The 23,758-nt window shown below is 51.9% G+C and overlaps 7 protein-coding genes across 7 annotated transcripts; 4 read left to right on the top strand and 3 right to left on the bottom strand.

Moving 5' to 3' along the window:
* Positions 1-10: 10 nt before the first annotated feature.
* COCVIDRAFT_25811 (hypothetical protein) lies at positions 11-4,875 on the bottom strand (the record flags this gene model as incomplete). The annotated part of the gene is made up of 4 exons (XM_014702109.1): positions 11-284; positions 340-1,960; positions 2,030-4,159; positions 4,218-4,875. The coding sequence occupies 4 exons, from the start codon at positions 4,873-4,875 to the stop codon at positions 11-13; spliced, it is 4,683 nt and encodes a 1,560-aa protein (XP_014557595.1).
* Positions 4,876-6,947: 2,072 nt separating this feature from the next.
* On the top strand, positions 6,948-7,214 carry COCVIDRAFT_96759 (hypothetical protein; the record flags this gene model as incomplete). The annotated part of the gene is made up of 1 exon (XM_014702180.1): positions 6,948-7,214. One exon carries the CDS (start codon positions 6,948-6,950, stop codon positions 7,212-7,214), a length of 267 nt encoding a protein of 88 aa, XP_014557666.1.
* Positions 7,215-9,071: 1,857 nt separating this feature from the next.
* On the bottom strand, positions 9,072-12,020 carry COCVIDRAFT_96512 (hypothetical protein; the record flags this gene model as incomplete). Its single annotated transcript, XM_014702179.1, has 2 exons — positions 9,072-9,725; positions 9,783-12,020. 2 exons carry the CDS (start codon positions 12,018-12,020, stop codon positions 9,072-9,074), a joined length of 2,892 nt encoding a protein of 963 aa, XP_014557665.1.
* Positions 12,021-14,994: 2,974 nt separating this feature from the next.
* COCVIDRAFT_15187 (hypothetical protein) lies at positions 14,995-15,437 on the top strand (the record flags this gene model as incomplete). Its single annotated transcript, XM_014702094.1, has 2 exons — positions 14,995-15,138; positions 15,198-15,437. The coding sequence occupies 2 exons, from the start codon at positions 14,995-14,997 to the stop codon at positions 15,435-15,437; spliced, it is 384 nt and encodes a 127-aa protein (XP_014557580.1).
* A 1,045-nt stretch (positions 15,438-16,482) lies between these two features.
* Positions 16,483-18,587, top strand: COCVIDRAFT_36948 (hypothetical protein; the record flags this gene model as incomplete). Its single annotated transcript, XM_014702178.1, has 6 exons — positions 16,483-16,525; positions 16,777-16,899; positions 16,958-17,069; positions 17,123-17,327; positions 17,379-17,453; positions 17,493-18,587. The coding sequence occupies 6 exons, from the start codon at positions 16,483-16,485 to the stop codon at positions 18,585-18,587; spliced, it is 1,653 nt and encodes a 550-aa protein (XP_014557664.1).
* Positions 18,588-19,983: 1,396 nt separating this feature from the next.
* Positions 19,984-21,572, bottom strand: COCVIDRAFT_96626 (hypothetical protein; the record flags this gene model as incomplete). Its single annotated transcript, XM_014702177.1, has 2 exons — positions 19,984-20,941; positions 21,046-21,572. The coding sequence occupies 2 exons, from the start codon at positions 21,570-21,572 to the stop codon at positions 19,984-19,986; spliced, it is 1,485 nt and encodes a 494-aa protein (XP_014557663.1).
* Positions 21,573-22,245: 673 nt separating this feature from the next.
* Positions 22,246-23,681, top strand: COCVIDRAFT_96575 (hypothetical protein; the record flags this gene model as incomplete). Its single annotated transcript, XM_014702176.1, has 3 exons — positions 22,246-23,298; positions 23,353-23,418; positions 23,475-23,681. 3 exons carry the CDS (start codon positions 22,246-22,248, stop codon positions 23,679-23,681), a joined length of 1,326 nt encoding a protein of 441 aa, XP_014557662.1.
* Between the last annotated feature and the right edge of the window lie 77 nt (positions 23,682-23,758).

Below are 23,758 nucleotides of genomic sequence, written 5' to 3'. Positions count from 1 at the left end.
GATAGGCAGTTTATGCCTTCTCCGACAGTTCCTTGGGTTGTACTGGGGGTGTGCTAGTTCCAGTTATGGAAGCGTAGCGAGCATTATCGTCTTGCTTCTCGCCCTGGCGAGCAGAGTCGAAGTTGTAACCGCTGCCAGCAGGTGAAGGCTCTTCGGGTGCTGTCTGGTTGTTGGCTCCAGCTAGTTGCTTCTCCTCCTTCTGCTTCTTGGGCTTGGGCATGCGGACGAGGTAGTAGAGGACGAGGGCTGCGAATATGTTGAAGACAATGTAGACCCAGAGGATACTAAAAGTACAAGTCAGTGATGCTTTGATACAATGTTGGTCTCTAGCTGACTTACCCGAAGTTACGCCAGTAGTCTTTGTAGTCAGATGAAATGCTCTTAAGGAAAACATTGGTATCCGCAATGGAACAGAAGTTGCAGTCAGAGGTGGCGTTCGGATTAACCACATATCCACCATTAGGTTTAATCCAGGGCTGCATGTATTCGCCGCAGGTCTGGCCTTGATTAGGTTGGACCCGAATGAGTTCGTTTTGAGCGCACTGTACGCGACTGTTGGCGATACCACCGGACAACAGACCAGACACCATATATGTAAAAGGTGAAACACGGTACATGAAGATCCAGAAACGAGGAAACTGTGAGGGTGTAGCGAGAACACCACAGAAGATGAGGCAGAGCGAAAACATCAAGTTGGCAATGTTGCCACCAGTCTCAGCGCTCTCGACACCGGCAATGATCATGTGCGTGAAGGTCGAGGTGAAGAGCAAGAATATCCAGACGTAGAGGAATACCTGGAAACCGCGGAGGTGGACTTTGTCGGTAAATTCGGCATTCTTGTAGAGGCCAATAGGATAATACCAGCAGAAGAAAATCAACACAGCCATGAGCGAGTTCCACGGAAGTTCCACGAAAATATTGGATATCATGAAAGCCTTCCAAGAATAAGCCTTGCTGGGTCGCTCGCGAACCTCATACAAGGCGCGCTGGGTGACAAAATGAGGCATAATCTGCTGGAGCAGTTGACCGAAGATGGTCATCAACATGAAGATACCAAACATTTGATTTTGGAGACCAGTTTGGGTGTTGGGCATCTTGTAGAGCGAGAAGCCGATGAAGAGACCAGAAGCAACACAGAGGAATGTCTTGGAGTAGATGTACGAAGGGCTGCGCCAGTATTGTTGAAAGACACGAAGGGTGGTCTCACGGAGTTGAACCGTGAACGGCGCGGCAAACTCGCGGTAAGCAGCCTTGTCTTCCCGTTTCTGTGCAGACAAGGTACGCTGAAGAGCCTGGGCTTGGCCACGTTCCGACTTGAGCTCAGCGAGATGGCGCTTGACCTCGGCAAACTCTGGGGAGTTTCGCCATGTCTGGTGCCAGTCAATGTCGGTATGCGAACCAGGAGCAGCGCCAATGACTTCCAACATCCACTCGGCCGGGTTAGCATCAGGGGGGCAGGCAGGGCCCCCGTTGCGGACAAAATAGTCAACAAGGACACGCGAGTTCTCACCAACATCTCCATAGTAGACGGTTCTTCCACCACGGGCCAAGAACAACAGACGGTCGAAACGCTGGAACAACATTGCACTAGGCTGATGAATGGTGCAGAGGATAGCCTGACCGTTCTTCTTCAGTTTGTCAAGAAGATCCAGGATAGCCCAAGATGTTTGAGAGTCGAGTCCAGAGGTAGGTTCGTCCAAAAAGAGAAGAAGGGCAGGCTTAGCAGCTAGTTCCACGCCGATGGTAAGGCGTTTTCGCTGCTCGACATTAAGACCTTCACCAGGCACACCGACAACTGCATCGGCATATTCAGTCATTTCCAAAAGCTTAATAACCTCTTCGACGTATTGAACCTTTTCTTCACGAGGTACGTGCGCTGGTTGACGTAGGACAGCAGAGAAAGTGAGGGCTTCACGAACGGTCGAAGTGGACAGATGGAGATCCTGCTGCTGGGCATATCCTAGTATCGAATTAGCGGGTATTCTTCTTTTGACAAAGTAGTAGTAGATGCTCAGCTACAAAGACTTACCTGTTTTGCGCTGGAAGGAATCGTCACGGGGCCGACCGTCGACCAACATTTGACCTGTAATTACACCCATAGTTGTGCGCGTAGCCAAGCAGTCCAGAAGAGTTGTTTTACCAGCACCTGATACACCCATGAGCGCAGTCAAAGTACCGGGTTTAACCCATCCATCGACGTGGTCGAGAATGCGGCGATGCTGTCCTTTGATAGTGATATCGTAGCATACGTCCTCCCATTGGAAGATGGCAGTCTGGCGTTCGATGATGGCGATGTCGTCCGAGTTGTTGTTCTGCGCGACAACGCTGCGGCCAGGATCAGCAGCTTCGAGGTCGTCTTGGGACTTGCTCTTAGGAGCGGCAAACTTGTGGCCGCGACGGAAAACAAGAACTTCACCCTTGGATTTCTTAGAGGTGATGTATTCCGTAGCAACAAGGTAGACCATCATGAGAGCAACCATCAGCGCACAGAGGATTCCAAAGTTGCGCCATTTGTTCTTGACGTAGTAATCGAAAGCCGAATTGATGTAGGCGTCTCCCTCGACGTATGACTGCCCAGCAATGGATCCAATAGCCTGGCAAGCTCGCTGTGCGCCAGAGATACCTTCGTAGGCGCTAACACCTGCAGCACCAGTGCTGGTAGGAATGTAATTTGTGCATTCGAATCGCCTGTCGTGGAACTCGTTGACCATGAGTGATTCGAAGCCATAGCTGACAGGGTTGATGCGACGAATCCACTTGGCCCAACCCCGCATGTATTTCGGAGGGATAGCGAAACCGGTATACATGACAAGACCGAGAATGAGGATGGCAGCGGGCGCCAAAGCCTGATCCAGAGAGCGGGACAAAGCGGCAATAGACCGGAAGAACATGGACATTGTGAGGGTAAGGGTAAAGGAGATGAGGAGGAAGAAGAAGTAGTTGCCAGGTTCCCTTCGGAGATTGGTCATGAAGTACAAGACTAGATTAGTCGTAATAGCGTTGACAATCTTGTAAGGCATGTCCGTCAACATACTGGCAAAGGCTTCGGCAGATGGGTGGTAGAGGGCGTAGCGCGAATGCTTCTCAACAATCGGACGCTGTGCATAGAGCGTAAGAATCTCAAGAGCGGACCCGAAAGCGTTCATAAGGATGGCGAAGAAGAGCAGAGCCGACCGAGAAAAAAAACTCGCTGTCGTCTGTTGCAGATTGTAGAAGACGGACGAGATGATCAAAGCCACTATCGAGTTTGCGATAACCTGTGTCAGGGTGATTGTGGGGTCGGCCTTTAATCGGACGAAGCCTCGCCATAAGCAAAGCTTGACTTGGTCCTTGTAGGTGAGCGTGTAGGGCGATGCCTCGCGTTGGCCTTTTGCCTTTTGAAGCTGGCGAGACTCCTTGAAACGTTCGCTGGACTCACCACCAATGGGGTACTTTTGATCGTAGGCCTCGATATCTCGAAGCAGAGCTGCTCGTTCAGGAGACTCGAGCCAGCGCTGTGCAAACTCATCGGGAGTGCGTGGGACACGGTCCTCAAATCCTTGGCGGACAATACGCTCCAAGGGGCTGGTCATGGATGTCAGGAAATCAGCGTCAGTCTGGCGGTCCGGGCAATGGAAGCCCATGTTTACGAAGTAAGACTTGGCTTCTGTCGTCCTGCCAAAGTAGATTTGTCGGCCCTCATAGAGGACAAGGGCCTTGTCAAAGAGATCGTAGGCAGCCTGAGGGGCCTGGTAAATAGCGACGCAAGCAGTGGTACCATTGATCTCACTTTCCATGCGGAGGGTTTTGCAGAACTCGATGGCGTTCGCAGAGTCAAGGCCTCTGGTTGAATTGTCCCATGCTTGTAATGGTGCTCGGCTGAGGGATGCTTCAGCGATAGTGACACGCTTGCGCTCTCCACCAGAGACACCACGGATAAAGTCGTTGCCAACACGTGTGTTGATGGTGTGGGAAATGCCGTATAGAGCCATGATGACGTCACGCTGGTGCTCAGCATATGTTTGAACGCTGACACCACCTGGGATGTATCTTGGACGACGAGCTTGAGCAGCAAAGTAGAGCGTTTCTCCGACAGTCATCTGGGGGAAGTGAACATCGACTTCGGCTGTGTAGATGGCCTCACCACGATAGTTCTTGTTCATGAGCTCTGGGCTGATACCTGTTGGTTGTGAGCATGTGAGAGAAGTGGTGATAGAATTGAGCAATTGTCAACTTACCCTGGTAATTGAGCTTTGTGTTTTCGTCGACGAAGAAACCGTGTGTCTCGCCAGTAATGGTTTTCAAAAAGGTCGAGCAACCGGACCCAGGGGGTCCCAGCACAACCAGCATCTCACCCGCCTCTACGAGACCATCCAAGTTTCGTAGAATGTTGATCTTGCGACCCTTGTTGCCTCTGAGTTTGTTGTAGAGGCCGACTCCTTCGAGCCAAATATTACCAACACTCTTTTGGAAATCTGCGTCGGAACCAAAACCATGGACGTTGAGGTCGCGGAAGGCAATACCAGCGGTTCGAGTGGGTGCAGCGTTCTCGTCTGAGAGTTGCAGGTTGAGCATGGCTTTTGTCCAGGCACGAGCGTTAAAGTTCGGTCCATTGGGGTCCAGAGCGGAGCCAGGGGCTGCGTTGAATGGGTTTGCTTGTGACGATGATTGCTGACTCTGGACAGTGAGGCGTCGAGCGAGTTGGTGTACTGCATCTTCTCTCCTGTTGGTCTCTGCGATTTCTTCGGCATCACGCATGTTGGCGGACGACTTCTTGTGGTCCGGGTGGTGGTTGCGAGTGGGTGAACCCTCTCGAGCTGCTATGGTAGACGCATCTGATTCGGACGTCTCGTGATCCCGCTCATGGTCATGGTGTTGTTGTTGTTGTTCACTCATGGTGGGCGAGGTGTCGCCACTCAAGGGCCAATGGTAGTCGATGAAAGGTTGTGAGCAGAGCAAGGCTGGATAAAGGTATTAAAAAGAAGGTAGCAAGATAAGAGAAAGAGGCCCGGACGAGTAGTGGGAAACGACAAGGGGAGACATGTATGTTGCTAGAGCTGGAGGAGCAGCTAATAAGGCTCCGGCCTAGTAAAGGATTCAGCCTACCGGGCTGGGCCAACGTATGCACCGTATCTGAGCCAGGCCACCAAGCCGTTTTAGGTGCAAGTGAGTATTCCGCATCCTGTCGTCGGACCAATTGGATAGGCGAATTTACAACAAACAATGTCTTCCCAATGTTACACAGTAGGCACCGCCTGTTGGGCCCGTTCCCTCGGACAAATTGCGCATGTGCCTGCATGCCACGCTTCCGACATGTTCGTGCGGCTCTGGTATCGCTGCCCCTGCGGTCCCCCTGCTCCCTGCCGCGCCGGCGGAGGAATAATTGCACCATATTCGTATATACATGCGTATACGTAACTGTGTATGTTGACGACACGGATATCTGCCGCGAGAGGCCACTTTCCGCTACGATTTGTCCGGCTATCGGTGTAGACAGTAGGACACGAGATTGCTATCGCATGGCCAAGCCCTTGCCGAACCTAGGGGGGAAAACAAAGCCTCCTCGCAGCACCGTATGCAGCGTATTACTTAAGCTGGTCGCGCCGCGAGTGCAGGTGCTGGGCGCCTCGCAGCTCGCTTATCAGGGTGAAAGAAGAGGAGGCGAGCGGTGCTTATCCACTTGGCATTGACCGTCTCTTCGCTTCGCTTGAGCAGTTGGTGAAGGCATTCGCATTTGCATCGCCAGTGTCTTTGGCGGCTTGGGGTCGGGGTCAGAGCTCCAGTGGCACGCAAGCATTCGTGACGGACGAAATTTGGCAGCGATATGAGCTGGGGTAGGGTGGGGACTGAGGCGATTCACGATGGGAATATGTCTAGTAGGTCGGTGCAGAGCGCCATTTCCGGGTCGACCTGCGTAATGGCTCCGGGTATTCTACGCTACGCTGGTAGCGCACAACGGAAGCGGATGTCACTCGTCCCGGGACACACAGACGCCTTGCATCACTGTGCGTGCTCGATGCGACCGGCCATTACACTACGCCCTCCCTCATCAGCCCTATCACCCTCCCGGCCAGCTGTTGAACGGCTTCCAGACGCAATCTGTTGTGTTCCACGGCCCCATGTGAATCTTTCCCGGATACCCCAGTGCCGTATCCGCCGGACCAAGCCAGCACCAGCACTGCTTCGATGACTCGAGCACATACATATCTACTACGTGTACACTGCCACAACCGGCACGGCACCATCTGACGCTGTACATAATCACCTAGTGCCTCTCAACGCACCCTGTACGCTCCGTACTCCGCTCTACTGCTTACACGATATACTACGAGTTACTAACATCTCGCCCCACGACAGTGCAACATGTCACTGCCAGCCCCAGACATTGCTCGGAGTTGACATAGGCCACCTACTTACATTCTTAAACACATAGATTCGCCATCTTGTCACGCTGGCCGCCAACCTGGGCGTATGCGATTCCAAGTGAGCAGTGAGACAAAAAGATCACATTTCCGCTCACCACACAACACCTCCATGGCAAGCCAATAAACACCCATAACCAGTCGATCCGACGACGGCTAGACTCTGCTGCCGAGCGTGTTGCAACAACGCACGCACCCGGCCGTCAGGCGATACTATATAATGGCTCTTTTTCGGTACCGGCAATTTGGTAATTCTTGGTTTTTGCGCTATACAGTCGGGTCTAGTAGTAAGATTTATGGCACTACTGAAAGGCTGACAACCGAAATGCACGCATCTGTATATCGTGAATTCGCGTGTGTACACACCAAACCAAATTGTATAAGTAAGCCAAAAAGCAACACTACCAGCAGCGTCATCGTATAGAAAGAATCTACATACCGCAGTAGTAGGATCTCCCTAGCAAACAGGATAAACCCCAAAAGTACTACTCCTCTAGCAGCTAGAACACCCGAAGAACTACGCGTGGAGTCGCTCCTCACATTACGATGGGGCTGGTGCTGGCACTTGCTACACATCAGGGTTCCCGCCTAGTCCGTTTTCAGCATGCATCCGATGAAGTCGAGCAGGAAAACCATATCCCTGCCGATGAGTGCGAAATCAGACATGCACCTGTTGATGGACCAAAATATCCGGACAAAAGACCGCCCCCACCGAAACGCCCGCGTACAACACCAACACGATGGAAACCACATGCCGCCGAATCTGCCGACGATAAACCCTACACAGTACGATCCTCCACCTATGAAACATGATCTCCAACCGCCTAGCTTCCTTGGTGCGAGCTATGAAACTCATCTTCTGGCTATTCCCACCAGAACAAGGCGTGGCAAGAACAAGCAAAGAGAATACGAGACAGATAGCATCCAACACTATCCGCTCCGAAGTGTCAGCCAGTTGCTGCTTCACATAATATCCCCGATATCGCACAATCTGCCATTAAAAAAAACAATAGTCTGCCAAAACCGCAAATGTTTGCGAAAGCATCAGTAGCGACGCCTTCACCTTTGCACCCATGTAACGTCAATCACCAGATATGCGGGGTATCACGTACACAAATGGCTGAGTCAAAACTCTAATAGCAAAGGCTAATCTCACCTCTCCTTCTCCTACATGATGTCATTCCCTCCATTTATTCTCGCAGAAAACAACCCACTCGTATCGTAAACACCGTTACACCTACTCCTTTCCGCCTAAACAGCAATCCTGCATTGTAAATACCATCACACGCACCCCATATGCCCAAACAAGACACCCGCATCACAAACAATACCGATCACGCCCTCTCCTCTCGCAAATTACAATCACACCCACTCATTCCACCCAAACCAAGCCAAAAAAAAGCCCCACATCGCAAATACCACAAGTACCCCATGACTTCAATTGGCGTACATCCTCTTTCGCAATCAACCGTCAAATCCCTTACAATCCATTTCTCAGCAATGGGGAAAGTGCACATCCGCACACACACTCAGTCTGAAGCGTACTAGAATCGTTGTTTTTTTTTTTAAAAAAAAATCTTTCAGGGAAAAAAAGAAGTACAATATATCTGATAAGCATCTTGTTCATCATGAAGAGCTGACAGGCTTTTTCTTCTTCTTCTCTCGTACAACATATAACCAACGTAGTACTGATCGGAAAAAAATGAACAAATAAAGCAGCAAGTATAATCACGCGCCTTACTCTCAAAAACTAGGGCTATGAACAAGCAACATATGCTTCATCACCAATATGTTTTATTCCTAATTATTGATTCGTAGATAATGGCGTTTTGTGTAAACCTGCCTAAGAAAGAAAAAAAAAGTGTATAAAACGTGTAAAGCGATTTAGCTCCATGTTGTTTTTTTGGGGGGGAAATGTGTGTTCTACTGTTGTGTGAGAAGGGGTAGCCGCGTCTCTCCCCCCTTAGATTTTTTAACAAATTGGGCGTGAGAAGCCCCCCCCCCCCTCCACATACACAAGTAGTAGTAGCGAGAAAATATCAAAGAAAAATCACCGTATAAGACTTTTGTAAAAAAAATTATCCCTGCATCATCATCATCATCATCACCTATCCTTAACACAAGACGTTCGAAATACGCAGTTTATCCAGGAAATGCTCAGAGTGGTAACAAGTCTTACCACTCTGCGCGAACGTTGGACGTTTTTCCTTATTTAATCCGTGTGTGTGTGTAGTGCAGTACCGACGAGGTCTACATACTCTAGTGGATCCAACGAGTACCCTTTACGTACACTACGGCACGTTCTATAGGGCATGAGGCTCTAACATATATTTTTTTTAAAAAAAAAGACTGTTAGAAAAAACTTGAACTTGTGAAATTGTAACAGGGAGATGTATGGTAACTACTCAAGTTCCCCATGGTATACTTGTTAGACTGGATCATAAGTGTCTGTACGAGGGTCAGTGGTAAGGTCTTGTGCACCGGTAGAGTATGTGTAGAAGTATAGTCAAGATATAGAAACAAAAAAATAATCATGATGAGGAGAAACAATCTATATTTCGTCTGCTAACAAAAAAGAGATAATCATCGTCCCGGCATCCAAACTGACCACTCACCATTCCCAACCCTCTCCCCTCTCTGTTCTACCCATGAGAAAAAAAAAGTTCCTCATCACCAAATCCTCTTAGCAACCATAGCATACCGACTAACATGCCCAAACCCCGTCCCCCTCTCCTTCTCCTCCGCCTCCTTCTTCCTCCCCTTCTCATCCCTCTCCCTCAACCGTCTCAAGCCCTCCGCATCATCCTCATAAATCACCTTCCTCTTCTCCTCATCCACATCAACGACACCCCAACCCCCTATACGTTTCCCGCCCGTCTCCACACTCATCTTCTCGCGCTCCTGCATCCCGCGGTATCGGTTGCGGCTAACAGACAGCAGAATCATGCCGAGAAGCAGCTTGAAGGCGAGGAAAAAGAGGTAGATGACGAGGAAGACGATAAGCATGGTTGAGGCGGCGATGAGGTCGTCGAGTGTGTAGGAAAGGGGGTGGTACCAGGGTTTTGAGGCGAGGCCTGCGCCAAAGGATGAGCGGCCAAGGGCACGGCGGAAGACCTGGTCGATATGCGCGAGGGCAGCTGTGGTGGCGGGTGAGGAAGATGTGGCGTCTTCCGAGGTGAGGGATGTGGTTGTTGCGTGAAGGGGTGGTGGCATGTGCAGTGCGATGAACATGTGGTAGGTTTGGATTGCGGCGCGCACGAAGAGGCAGGAGAGAGGTATCACGGGGAGACCGAGTCGGCGGGTTAGGTCTGCGTCGGCGAATGCCTGGGTTTTGTTAGTCAATCGTCATGTCAAAAGGGAACAGTAGAGCAAAGGTCTTACATTTGAATAGTAGTCCTTTGCGAGTACATCAAAGAACTTGCTGTACACCTCCGGCTTGTACTGGTTGAACTTTGTAATGTACGCATGCTTCAGCCAGTCTACAAACATCTCACTGCCCAGCACCAGCAAAAATGGGTTGAGCACCTGAGCAATATACTTGGGGAAGATGGTAAAGCTCATAGGGATGATGTTTGATGCCTTGAACGCCGTTCCAGCCGATGCGTTAGCAGAGCCTGTGAACATGGCCGTCCATGATGTTTCGCTGCTCTGAATACTGAGACCACCGACTTCGACTACATTCCGCATGGCAATAATCAGAAGCATGAGCCACAGCTGGAAGCGTTCGACAATGTCTGCGCAGGTAATCTGAAAAAGGTTCTCCTTCTCAAACTTTTTGAACACTGTGCTCTTAATCTCAACAAACTGATTCGACATGAGCAGTGTGAGTAGAGCGTTCGAATACGAGTTCACAGCTACGTTCAGTGTGATAACCTGATAGAAGAGAGCTGTAGCATGCGCCACGGTGTACACAAGGGCAAGTGAGAACATGCCAAGTGGACGAAGCACTTTACTTCTGCCATCTGGATTCCGATCAAGAGTTTCGCGGGAAAAAAGGCATTCGAGGACGTCCTGGCCCATTGCAGACAACAAGCGGTCACAGACCTCGAGAACGTTGTAAATGACATAAAGCTTGATGGCAGACTGTCCCCGAATGCCATGATACATCCGGCTCGCGTCGAATCGCATCAAAACAAAACAACTTGCAATGACCAGTAAACCTTTGAGGATATCAGCCTTGTGACTTGGTTGAAGCGTAGATGGTGTTGACTTTGTGCGGCGATGACGGAATCGTGAGTTTCGAGGTCGCCGCGCTTTGAGCTCTTTGAGTTCTTTCAGGTCTGGAAACTGGAAGCTCGTTGACGCCCGAGGATCCTGTCTGGCTGTCGAGGTAGCAGACGGCCTCCGCGACATGGATGGAGGCTCTTCTTCAGCTGGAGTAGCAAGAGGTGTAGGCCCATCGACATGCTTTCTTCGTTGCCATAGACGAGGTAGGCCGTTGTAAACGAAAGCCCAGAGATCACGGAATTCTTTGACGATAACTGAGCCCCACCACTTGATCAAGATGGCAATGGCAAGAAGGAAGCGTAGCGGGAGGATGGTCAAGACATGCATCCAAGCATCCAAGCAAGCAAAGGCGCCAAAACCTAGGATGGTTTCAATCTTCAAGGGGATCTTCAAGAAATTGAGCAAGCGCTCATATTTGATCTCGGAAGATTCATAAGGAAACTCGGTGGTAGCAGGTCTATAAATGTACAACGGAGAGGGACGGGTCGCAGAGAGCTCAAGCGAGAGGAAGGTAGGCATTGACATTGGAGGTAGTGGGAGAGCAATTGCGGTTGGTGAGACGTGGTCACGTACATCGCGCGGCTCTCTGTGTCGTTCGTGGCCTTTGGACACGGCCTCCTTGTGCTGCATGTCTAGTGGCGGCGGCACATGTCGACCTTGCCTCCGCTCCTCTCCTTCTTTTGTATGGTTGTGTGCTCGCGACCGTGATCTTGAAGTAGTTCTCCGGACGAGCGCAGGTGTGGTTATGGACCGCGACAAAGGTACTGGTCGGCCATTGCGCAACTCGGTAGAAGGGGTCTTGATGACAAGTGTCTCTTTCTCTTGGGTCAGCTCCCGACCTCGCGAGCCATGTTCCTTGCTGCCATCGTGCCTTGTTCCATTGAGTTCTACAGGCCGGTCCAGAACAGAGCCCCGTGACTTATTGTTACACTGATCATCCATATTCTCTAGTGGTGTTGCGTCCTCGAGCTCGTCCTCGGGAATTGGCGTCGCTGCTCGCACAGGGATACTTGAAGGCTCGCTGGTAAGCTCATGAATCTGGCGGGGGCTGAGCTTGAGCATCTTATCGTGGTCCGATACACTGCTCTTTCTCCGCCCATCTCCAGGACGCTTAATGGGTCGGATTTTCTCATTGGTGTCGGACTGTATAGCCTCTTCATGAATGCTGGGCCTCCTGCTTGTCGTGCGCGAACCAACAGCGCTATTTGTCTCCTCCTTAACGTCATTCGTTATGTTCAGCAACATCTCTTCGTTCTTCGCTTCTTCATGGTTGCGGCGATCGATCGGAGGTGCCACATCGTCTGCTTCTGGTTCGGGTGACGGCGTAGGTGTTGGCAGCGGCTGTTCCCTCGTGTTCAATTCAGCGCGTGTCCGTGTGTCTGCTCCGTTCATGGCGCAAAGAGCTGGCGTCTCCTTGCGAGTGCATCGTGTCCTGTGAGTGGTGACGTTGGGGTGTACCAACGTTCCAGAGCTCGGGCATGGGGCTTAGCGTACCTGCCGAACCGAGGAACCCCAGATCATCCCATTGCATTCGCACTCTGAATGCCATGGAATGGTTCAGCAGCAAGTCACATGGTCATGTCTATATCACTGATAGTCATTGATTTAAAGACCGGACCGTGCAGGTTCATTTTCTGCCGTGTTTGGCAAGACAGTATTACACTCGGAACGGAGCGCTTCGTGCAAAAAGGAACAGCATTCATTTCAAAACTCGAGCGATGTTGTGTTACGTACGTGAACGTAGGCTAAGCCAAAACTTGCAAAGGAAAATTCAGCAAACGGAACTATCGTGCCGAATCCTTCAGCTCAATGCCCAGCTTTTCATATGGGCTGCGGGTACCGTTGAGTCGGACATCCGCACCCTCGACACGAGGGTCGGAGGAAAAAAAAGGTACGCCAACACCATCTCGGATCCAATGCTCCCTTTCGAGCTTAGGGCTGCTCGCAAGACACATGTATGCCTTGACTACGAACTGTCCGACAACGGCGACCACAACCGCGTTTTTTCTTTTTCTTTGTCTGGGGTGACTCTTCCCCGTCTTTCAACCGAAAAAAAGCAAGAAAAGCATATGAGGTCTGCTGATCTGGCTTGAAACTCTCACCGATGAATGTTGGTATTGGTCCTTGAGTGGTGGAATCTGTAGAGAAAAGGGTGGCATAGTCCTTAGCACTGCAATGCATGCAATGCAAGACCAGGATACATTTGTATTGAAATTCGCTTGCAGAGAACAAGGAGGAATCAATCCAAGACTGTGGAAAAAAGTGCGACTGTTACTATTTTTGCGGTGTGAGTAAGAAAGGGATACGATTGCGATCTACCGAGCATGGTTGGTGTTTGATCGACTATCCTCCTTCCTTCTCATCTACACAAACTATTCCGTATGGAAAGACATCCCCTCTCGCCTCGCTTTGAGATCGACAGAGTGTGTAAGCGCTACATCATCCAACGTTCCAGTACATCCGCAGCTTTACCTTGCAAAAAAAAAAGATGCGATAGATGCCCAACTACACACCTGTCCGTGATTCCTGACAAAAGCGGGCAATCGTCCGCGCATAAAACCCCCTTGCCATGACATATACTCGAGGCATACCATTACAACACCAACACGACAGAGATTCACACCGCTACCAGCATTTGGCAGAGATTAGCGTGGGGGCTGATCTTCCAATGGGACAATGCATGGGCAATAAGTTGCTTTCTCGTGGCACACAAGGATTGTAATCCTGCTGTGTGTTGCGCGGAACTCGTGTCGTGCTGGGATAATCCGACCCTAAGCTTACGTGCATGAGGGAAAAAGGGCGGGAATATGCGGTGGAATCCGTATTGGGGTCAAGGTCTCACGTGGATCGTCGCTTTGCCAAGCGGGGATGAGGGCATCTTACTTGCTGTGCTTGACTACCGATGATATCGGCTGCTAGCTTCCGTTTCAGCTGTTGCAGCCACCAGGGACGGGCTGAAGGAGAACGTGTGTATATCCGCGCAAAGGGTCTCTTCCGACGAAGCCGCTACTCTTTGATCTGGGGCATCCGGGCCTTGAGGGCTAGGCCCTCGCGTATGGATTAAAGCTTTGGTGGGTGTATCGTTCCGACGACGCTACGTAGCTTGTGGACTGCAGGGTGGGGACTAGACCCTTGGTGTTAGCGACGGGCGTCTGGGTTGGGAGAGAAGGTCTCAGGATGCAGATAGAGGCGTTAATGGCGTATGGTGGGCCATTGATGCGCCGTCACATGTTAGGCAGTCAGACGTTGTGTAATATCAGAGCAAGGCTGTATATCTGCAAGCTGCATGTGAAGCAAGAGTCAAAGCCAATCAAGGGTGCAGCTGACGGCCAAGGATTACCAACGTCGCGCTGTTGCAGACTGGGGAATGAGATATCAAGTGATGCATATTACAAAGGGGGTTTGATGGAAACCTTAGCTGGGGCCAGCCGCGCGGAGAGCTCGTTTGAGCCAGCGGACGCTTACATGTAGTAGAGAGGTTAAAAACCAGACGACCGGGTCGAAGCGAACCACGGCGACCAGGCATCACGGCACTGTGAGAATGTTTACAATGTGTGGCTTGTGGCAGCGGACTCAACCGCGAAGAGCTGGAAACGAGCATGTGCTTGGTGGGTGGCTGATTACTGGCAAAAGAGTTGGTTTATAAACGCACAGGCTGTGGCGCAACTGAGTATAGGGGGCGTTGGAGTGGTGGTTCTAGTGAAACGAATCGTGGGCCACGACAGATGGTTAGACTTTTTTCAGAAGATAAAGTGCTGTTAGGGCCGATCTTTAGGATTTTCAAAGTCGGCAATACGAGATGGGTCACGCAGGGCGGACAGAAGAGGGAATGAGCTTATGCACGTGACTGCACACATCAGGTCATACTGATGTCTACAGGTAGACACGTATGTATGTGTGTAGTGTAACCAAGCAAGGTGAAAGGGGGAAGTCTTCTAGAAGGTGTCAGATGGCCGACTAGAGTTTGGTTGGGCGGGGCGCAAATGGGACGTGTGGCAGGAACAAAGCGCAAAACGAACGGGCTGCACAAGGTGTCTCTGGTCAGGGCTTGCGGCAGGCTGCGTGGAGAGCTGTGGTGCCACCTGCGATTACGCTTGATTAGCCGGAAGGGGCAAGACAAAAGGCAGGTAATATGGTTCGGAGTGGATATGTGGAACCGAAAGAGTTGGGGGCAAGGTTTTGGCAGTCGTACGGAAGTGCGTAGTGTGTACATAGGGCGGTGGCGACTTTTGCAGCTGGTACTTTATGGCGGTAGCAGTGGTGGAAGAAAGACGACAGTGCGGACGTGGGCTCAGAGGGCCAGGGCCACAAGCTAGCGCAGGTCCTTGCGGAGAAGGCGCCGGAAGGCAAGGCGAGCCAAGCCAACATGTTCTGGATCGTGGGAAGCTTGACAAGACACGTTTTTCTTGTGTGCGCCTCTCTGGCTGTTGTCGAGAGAGACGACATGGCTGGGCGGGCGGGACAAAGGGGCGCCATGGAGGCTATCGGTGCACAATGTTCCGATGCAGCCGTAGGTAGCCAAGAGCTTACGGAGACGCCGTGACGGGTGGTGAGCTGACGGTTCGGTAGGGTGGGAGTGGGAGAGTGCTTAGCACCTGGATACGGTTGCTGGCTGCAGAAGGCGGATGGAACAAGTTTGGAAGCTTTCACAGAGACCCAATCGGGCGTTGCTCCACCTTGCCGTGGGTGGATCGTCAAAGCGACCGAGTTAGGAGAGGGGACAATATCGGCGAGACTTGCCGCTCGTTACAGGTGGGCAGGCCTATGGGGGCCAGCACCGGAGTTTGCACGTCGGTAGGGCAGAGCTAGGTGTACTCTAGAGTAGGCAACTGGATGGGCTGCCTGCCAATGGATGGTGTGGTGTGGTGTGGCGTGGCGTGTCGTGTTGTGTCGTGTCGGGGGAGTGGGAGTGAAGAGGCGTGGGATATGCATGTGTGCATACGTGGATGCTATACTACTGTACCGAGAGTGATATGTGACATGTGTCGCAATAGAACGAGTAGGTCCATAAGCGCATGCAGATCGGACGGGAAGGCAGCACGTCGTGTCTGCCGTTGTCGTGGATGCAAAGGGGTGATGCTTAGGAGCCAGTCCCGTGACGTGCCAGGGGGTGTTTGTATTCACTGGCTTGGCACGACCCGGGCAGTGGATCCACCAGTGTTTCTCCCCCGACGTTGGGTGCAGCGGGCGGGACATGTACTTAAGTAGGAGATGGCATATGTATGTACGTTTTACTATACTACACCGCCATGACGCAGTGTCCCCAGTTATAATGTCGTTGCTACTGCTGCATAGTCGTTGTTGTCACGACCAGGCCTAGATGGTAACATGTACTATATAGAAGCGTGGGTGTGGTAGGTAGGGTAGTAGAGCAAGTAGTGTGGGTTCGCTCTGCTGTGGCTGGCCATGACTAGGGGAGCAGCAGCCGCGCTTGCCCTTTCTGCGGGCAAGGATGCGACTCAAAACGTGCAACCCATGCCTGTGCTCTCGCCCTAGTCCTGCCGACACTAATCTTGCTTGGGCCACGACCTGCGAAACGTGCGCCTGCAAACCCGTCGGGCCTCCTTTCAACTTCTTGTTCATTATCGCTGCGACTCGCCCTTCGACCGCCGCTTGCTGTTGCTTGTGCCTTAATAATCTCACCTGAGCCCTCGCCCGCGGACCTTCCAAGCTTGCACTACTCCCCCCCGTGCCTGCCGACTGCATCCCTCACTCCCACCCCCGCCTAGTCTCCCTCCCACCCCACTGCCACGCCGCCCCAGTCAGCCCGGACTACCCTTCCAACCGCCTGATGCATCTCTAGACATCCACTGCATCTGCCTGTCCGCCTGCTCCTCTGCCATTGTAGCCCCTCATGGGTCAGAACAACGGCAAGCCCGTCGTCTTCACCGACCAAGGTGCGTAATCACCTCCATTCCACAATGTGCTGCGCCAGAGAGTGTGCGAGAGAGAGAGAGCAAAGAGAGCTGTGCGGAACCATGGGAACACAAAAGACGAGCAAAGAAAAAAAAGAAACAAACAAACAAACAAGAAACGACCGCGGGGAATATCCATCTGAAGCACGCGAAACTCGCTCTCGCACTTGCACTTGCACTTGCACAGGCACACATACACGGCTCCTCCAAGTCCCGACTGACATCTCCTGCAGTGAACCTCAACCACTTCCGCCTGCTGCGCGTCGTGGGCAAGGGCGCATTCGGTAAGGTGCGCATCGTCGAGCGCAAAGATACAGGGCTCACATTTGCGCTCAAGTACATACGCAAAGATGAAGGTGTGTACATGCCGTCACACGCTAGCTGCTATCCAGCCATGCTGACCTCGTGTTACAGTCGTACGATCGGAGAGCGTCCGCAACATCATCCGAGAGCGCCGCATGCTTGAGCATCTCAACCATCCATTCCTTTGCAATCTACGCTACAGCTTCCAGGACATTGAATACCTGTATGGCCAATGCCATCGCTCCTGCCTCCACCGACCCAGGCTGACAAGGATAGATACATTGTCGTGGACCTAATGAACGGTGGCGATCTGCGCTTCCACATTTCGCGAAAGACGTTTACAGAAGAGGCTGTCCGCTTTTGGATAGCAGAGCTTGGTTGCGCGGTGCGCTACATACACCAGCAGGGTATTGTGCACAGAGACATCAAGCCAGACAATGTGCTGTTAGACTCCGAGGGACATGTCCATCTGGCAGATTTCGTAAGCTCGGCTGCAATGCGCCTCACCATTCATCTTTGCTGACATGTGCAGAACGTTGCCTCTGATTTTGTACCACACAAGCCGCTGACGAGCAAATCGGGCACACTCGCCTATCTCGCCCCCGAAGTATACGAAGGCAAAGGCTACTCGTGCGAAGTCGACTAGTGGTCGCTGGGCGTGCTCTTCTATGAGTGCATATACAACAAGCGGCCATTTGAAGCCAGCAGCCACGACTCTCTCGCCGCCAAAATCTCAAAGGGAGAACCTACCTATCCCGTCACGAGCCCGCCCGTCTCTATGCCGTGCTTGCATGCCATCAGCTCCCTGTTGGAAAAGGACCGAAGCAGGCGCATCGGCGCCATTGGATTTGATTCGTTCACTGACAACCCTTTCTTCCGGCCTATAGATTTTTATGCGCTCGAGCACAAGGAGATTGAGCCGATCTTCATACCTTCGAGCGATAAGACCAACTTCGATGCGACGTACGATCTTGAGGAGTTGCTGCTTGAGGAAGCGCCGCTTGAGGCCCGTGCCCGCCGGCAGAAGCCAAGAGAAGCTCTCAAGGAAGATGCTACCGAGCAGGAGATACGCGCCGACGAGCTGCACAGGATGATTGAGACGCTGTTTGAGCCTTTCAACTACACTACAGCTGGCGATCAACGGACTCCTGCCGCTGTAGCAGTCGCTGACCCTCAAGACTCTGGCGCTGGCTCACGAACCAGCAACCACAGCCAACCCGACCACAACCCCACCTCTGCGCCATCTCATGGCGACTCCTCTGGACGTCACTATGCCAATTCCAAGTCTCAAGATACCGATCTCCACCCCACCCGTTCCACTACTACCGCACGATCGACACAATCACCAAACGGCAGTCCGCCTCTGCCCACCAGTGTACTGCAGCACACTGCCAACAACAGCTCACCCACATCGCAACGTGGTGAGCACGTTGACTACTTCCCTCACGATGGCTCCGAAGTCCCTACCCCCTCGTTCTCCCGCCCTATGAACAGCCGCCAGCGAGGCTCCCAACGCAGCACAAGCATGGGCGGAGGTGTACAGGTAGTTCTCAATGAGACTGGTTCATGGACCGAGATGGCTAACCAGAGCTCCGCGCTTGTACAGAACGCCCAAACTGAGAAACCATCCGGCATGCTCGGATTCCTCAGTCGCAAGAAGGGCCGGGACAGGAGTCCCAAGGCCAAAGAGAGGGGTGTTCTGGGTAAAGAAGGTGCGCGAGTCATCATCAGCAATACCTGAACAACACCACTCTTTGTTTATTTTGCACGCATCACACACTATCGGCTCTCTCACTCTGTTTCCTCAACCATTGAACGAGTCCCCTTGCGTCACTATCATCATCTCTTTCGATTCACGTCGATGTTTTATTTGGCGGGCGCAGCATTGGCGTCTTCCCTGGGGCATGAACTTTTTGTTATGCTCATTCTCTCTCACCAAACGACCTTTTGCGACGCCTCGGGCCCTTTTATATACGTGGCCCCCTCCTCCTCTCTTGACTTTTTATTGCATCAACATTTTGCATATTTCCCACCTGACCCATCCACCTTTTTTCCCGGAGGCTGGAGAGGAAGAAAAGGTGTGCGATATCTGGGCGTTGTAGGCTTATACTAATCTGCCAAAATGCTGTTTTCCTTCCCTACCTGTTTTTCTCTTTACATTCATACGGAAGTTTGAGATGGAGAGGAAGAGAAGGAAAATGGGAGGAAACAAAGCGGGCAATGGCCTGAAGAAGCTATATGCTATTCATCCAACCCCGCGATTTTTGAGACGAAAGAAGCGGCAGACATATATGAGGAGGTGATGGTGGTTTGTGATTGGCGATGGAACTTGAATGTTAAGAGGTCAGATCAGTCTTAACTGGAGGACTACTTGGTACCTACGACAAACCCAACATTACCATCACTACCACTACCACCATACCCGCCGCTCCTGTAATTTTTTTTCCTTTTCTATGGTTTCGCTGGACGCATATGAGCGTAAAAGAAGTTAATTACGCTACGGAAGGCACACGATGTACGCGCTCATGTCTGGGGAAGTTTGTCTATTTTATCTGTTTTGTTTTTCTACCTTGTTGGACTTGGGGAGAAGAGAGATCCGACAATACGATGGCTCTTTCTCCGAAAGTGGTGAGGAATGCGGCACATGTACGGAATGAAGAGAGTATGGAAGTACAGAAGGTATGGCTGCGGAAAGAAGAACAATAGGGAGGAGAAGGGAAGGACTAGGAGATTGAGGGGAAGTCTGGATTACATAACATTGCAAATACCCATGGTTGTTTTTTACCCCTTGTTCTTCTTCTCTTCTCTCTTTTCATGTCCATCATCTGTTGAATTGACAGTCGTGACAATGTAAATAAACAAATCATCACAACCATGTTATAAATTAGATAACAAGAAGAAGAGATTGGTAGAAGAAAAGGTGGATATTTCGGGTATCGAGTGTAATAAAAACGCCATCTTTTCATCATCTTCTTCTTCATCGGCCTAATTTTTCCCCCTGGTCTCGGCGTACTTTACCTTCTTGATAAAAAAACTCACCCCAGTAGTAAAATTGTGGAAATACAGAACCCATGCCAATATCAATACCAACACAATGGCGAACAACGATCAAAGCACCCCGCTCATGAATATCAATTTCACCTGGGCTTGATACTCGATCTAGCAAGCCACAAGGCCACACTCTCCTTTGCAACATCACTGCCCCAAACCCCATCCGCACCACCACGTTTCCACTCCTCGCCAGAGGCATCCTCGCCGCCACCACGCGTAGCTTCTCCCAGCAGAACCTCGAGATCGCGCTTCTGGCTCGAGAGCCAGCGCTTGAAGAAAGCAACGGGGTCTTTGGACATGCTGGTGAAGAAGGCGTGTTTAGCTTTAGACTGGCCAATGGCACCCATGAGGAGCACGAGCTGCTCGTCGATTTTTTGGATTTCTTGGAGCGTCTGGATGCTATCAGGCCGGCGGAGGATGTCTTGGAAGAGAGGTTGCATGGGGTCTTCCAGGGCGACTTGGACGTCGTATACGCTCGGTTGGGATGCCGGCTTACCCGAGTCGGCCGATGGGGAAATGTAGTCCTTGTCGACGCGGATCGTGTATTGCAGCTGGATGGGCGGGAGGGTCGTGAGGTGTGGCTTGATGAGCTGGGGTAGGTTGGGGAAGAAGAAGTGGTCCTGGCCGCCGAAGAGCGCTTTCAATCTAGCGTCACAGGCGAACTTGCGCTCGTCGTCTTCTTGCTGGAGGTGCTGCGACCTTGCGTACTCCCAGATGCCCATCAGCACACCAGCACGGTCCTCCTCATCGGTATCGAGCAATTCGGCTAGCGGTTTGCTGAGGCGGAAGACCTCGGGATTTTGGTACCGCTGGAGGTTGATTGTGATGTTGATGTTCTCGTCACCCTTGCGCTCAAACTCGAGCTCGCTGAAATTGGCTTCCTTAGCCGTCGGATTCTCGGGTCGCTTCCACTCGATCTGCGTAAAGTTGTCGGGCTGTAAACTCTTGGCGCGGTCAAAGTCGATGTTGATGGATGTGAAGTAGTGCGAGAAGAGCTTGGGTTTCGCGGCTGGCTTGCGCTCGGCCTGGGCGCCGTCTTCATCCCTAGTCGCTTGTTAGTCCCAATCCGTCTGAATGTTTTTTGCGCGCCGCTTCAGAGGCGCAAAAGGCGCACGCAGAGCTGGAGTCACAAGCTCGGCTTGACGTACATGGCATCGGCATCCTTGTCTTCGTCCTCGTCATCCTCTAGACCGTCGTCGCCCTGCTCGTCAAGCAGGCGTCCCTGAATCTTGACACGGTACGTAGCGTTGTTCTCGCTCTCAAAGTCAAAAGCATCGGCGTCGATGCCGCTGCTCTGCCAAGGCTGGTTTTCGGCCGTGTTGGATATCCATATGCGCATGGTTCCATAGCGCGACGCTCGCGAGTGGTGCTTCGAATCCATGACATCGAGCTTCTTGCGCATCATGGTCGCGTCGAGTGTGCGCTCGACTTGGCGCAATTCTTTGTACCGGGCGACGCCGTCGCCGATGCACACGTCCTCGACGCCCTCGGGGATGTTCTTGTCGGTCGGGTTCTTTGCGATTCGGCGCATCTTCTCGCGGCGCTCTGCTTCGGCGCGCTGCGAAGCCTGCATGCTGGCGCTGGTGTTGTACTGGGGCTGCTGGGGCGGGTGCTGGGGGTGGACAATGGGGCCTGGGTTGCGAAACAAGTGAGCGAGGTCGTTCCTGCTAATCATCGTCTTGTAGGGCTTTGGGGCGCAAGGGCAGGGACAGGCGGCGGGTGCAATGGGGACGTCGTGTGGCAGCGGTGGTGGGCACTCTGGGACTTACCTGGCCGGCGTGAGGGCGTGGCCGCATTGTGCTGTTGCGGATAATTATATCCCCGTGCCTGGTAGTTCGGCTGCATGTTGAAAAGAGGATGCAAAAAATGGACGGCAGCAAAATTGGCGATGCGGGCGCGTCAGTGGAGATGGAAGGGTGATAGGGATGGTCACGTCTTTGGAGACGCGTCAAGGTTGGTTTGGGGACGTTAACACATGCTGCACGGATACCACCATTAGCTCCCCCTATGGACATGCGGGGCAACCATTCCCCCCCCGCCCAGCCAGAGAGGCGCCCCCGACCTTGTGCATTTGTTCCTTTTCAGCCTTGTTCAGCCCGAGTACAATTGTTTACAAGACGTCTGCAGCTGGGCCTCGCATAATCTGCTTCGCTGCCACGAGACGTCGTCTTCATTCACTGCCCGTGCATTGTGCTTGGCGACCCATACGTCTGCGTGGTGAAGCCGTGAGAAGAATGCTCTGGGTCCGTCTGGACGTCATCGTATTGGCTTTCTACATCTCATCGGTCTAAAATCTACCGAACCCAGTCCACCTGTTCGGATACCCCTTGGGTGAGCAGGCAGTAAAGATGCACACACAGAAAGCGGGCAGCCCACTGAACAAGATCATCAACGTTCGCATACCAAATAAGCCACCATCATCTCTCTGGGATATTGCTATCCAAGACGGCAGGATAGCCTCCGTAGATGCTCATAATGATGCTTCGTCGCATGAGGAGAGCGAAAACACTCTGGACGGACAAAACCGCCTGCTCGCGCCATCGCTGTGCCATGCCCACATCCATCTCGACAAATGCTTTCTCCTCCAAGACCCCAAGTTCAGCGACCTGCAGATTGAGAGTGGCGACTTCAATGAGGCCATGAGCATTACCGGTCAAGCCAAGTCTCGGTTCGTCGAAGATGATCTGCTCAGGAGGGGCACGCGGCTCATTGAGGAGAGCATCCAGCACGGCGTTACCGCCATGCGGGCATTTGTAGAAGTCGACGGTGTTGTGGAATTGAAGTGTCTGCACGCGGGTCTGAAGCTGAAAGAGCTTTTCCAAGATCGGTGTGAGGTGCAGTTATGCGCATTCGCTCAGCTGCCATTGTTTTCCGGTCAAGACGAAGGTGCACAAGTAAGAAAACTGATGACCACTGCTGCCTCCTATGACAAAGTAGACGTGCTTGGCAGCACGCCGTATGTGGAGGACAATGAGCGTAAATCTATAGAAAACGTGCGATGGATCACTCAACTGGCCCTTGAACATAACAAACACCTAGACCTCCACCTCGACTACTTCCTCGAGGAAGAAAAACAGCCTCTCGTTTGGACCGTCTTGGATATCATCAGAGAGCTCAAATGGGATAAGAAGGACAGCAGCAAAAAGATAGCGCTGGGACATTGTACCAGGTTGACAAGGTTCCGCAACGACGAGTGGACACATCTGAGACAAGAAGTAGACAAATTGCCCATCTCTTTTGTTGGCCTTCCAACTTCCGACCTGTTCATGATGCGGACTCCGGAGAACATACGTGGGACGTTGCCCATCACAGAGCTCATCAATGAGCATGGCTTCAACGCTGCCATTGCTATTAACAACGTGGGAAACGCCTTCACTCCCTATGGTAACTGCGATCCTTTGGTAAGAGCATGGTATCGTATGAATGTAGAAACTCAACACTAATCGCTTCTTCAGGCTATCGCGGCGATTGGAGTTGGAGTCTATCAGGCTGGAACAAAGAAAGATGCTGAGTTGTTATATGTAAGTAGCCTGGTGATCTACCTATAACTTGCCACTAATCGTTTCCATGTATGCAGGAAACCGTTTCTACCCGTGCAAAGACTGCAATTGGATGTGAAGCTACAGATCTGACTCTACAGCCTGGACAGCCTGCCGATTTTCTCATGTTTGATAGAACGGACAGCGGCTGGCAGTACAGGAAAAGCATTGCAGAGGTTGTTTATGATGCTGGGAATACTCGCCGGACAGTCTACAGGGGTCGATTGATCGCCTCTCAAGGTTGATTACAAGTCTTCCGCCCAGCTACTACAATGCAACAAAATAACAGTCTCTTTCATGTCAAATTCACTCCACTCCGATC

The sequence above is a fragment of the Bipolaris victoriae genome, assembly GCF_000527765.1.
Source record: "Bipolaris victoriae FI3 unplaced genomic scaffold scaffold_33, whole genome shotgun sequence".
In the NCBI taxonomy this organism is placed as follows: Eukaryota; Fungi; Ascomycota; class Dothideomycetes; order Pleosporales; family Pleosporaceae; genus Bipolaris; species Bipolaris victoriae.
The sequence above is the reverse complement of the archived record's forward strand: the minus strand, read 5'-3'. Positions and strand labels throughout refer to the sequence as shown.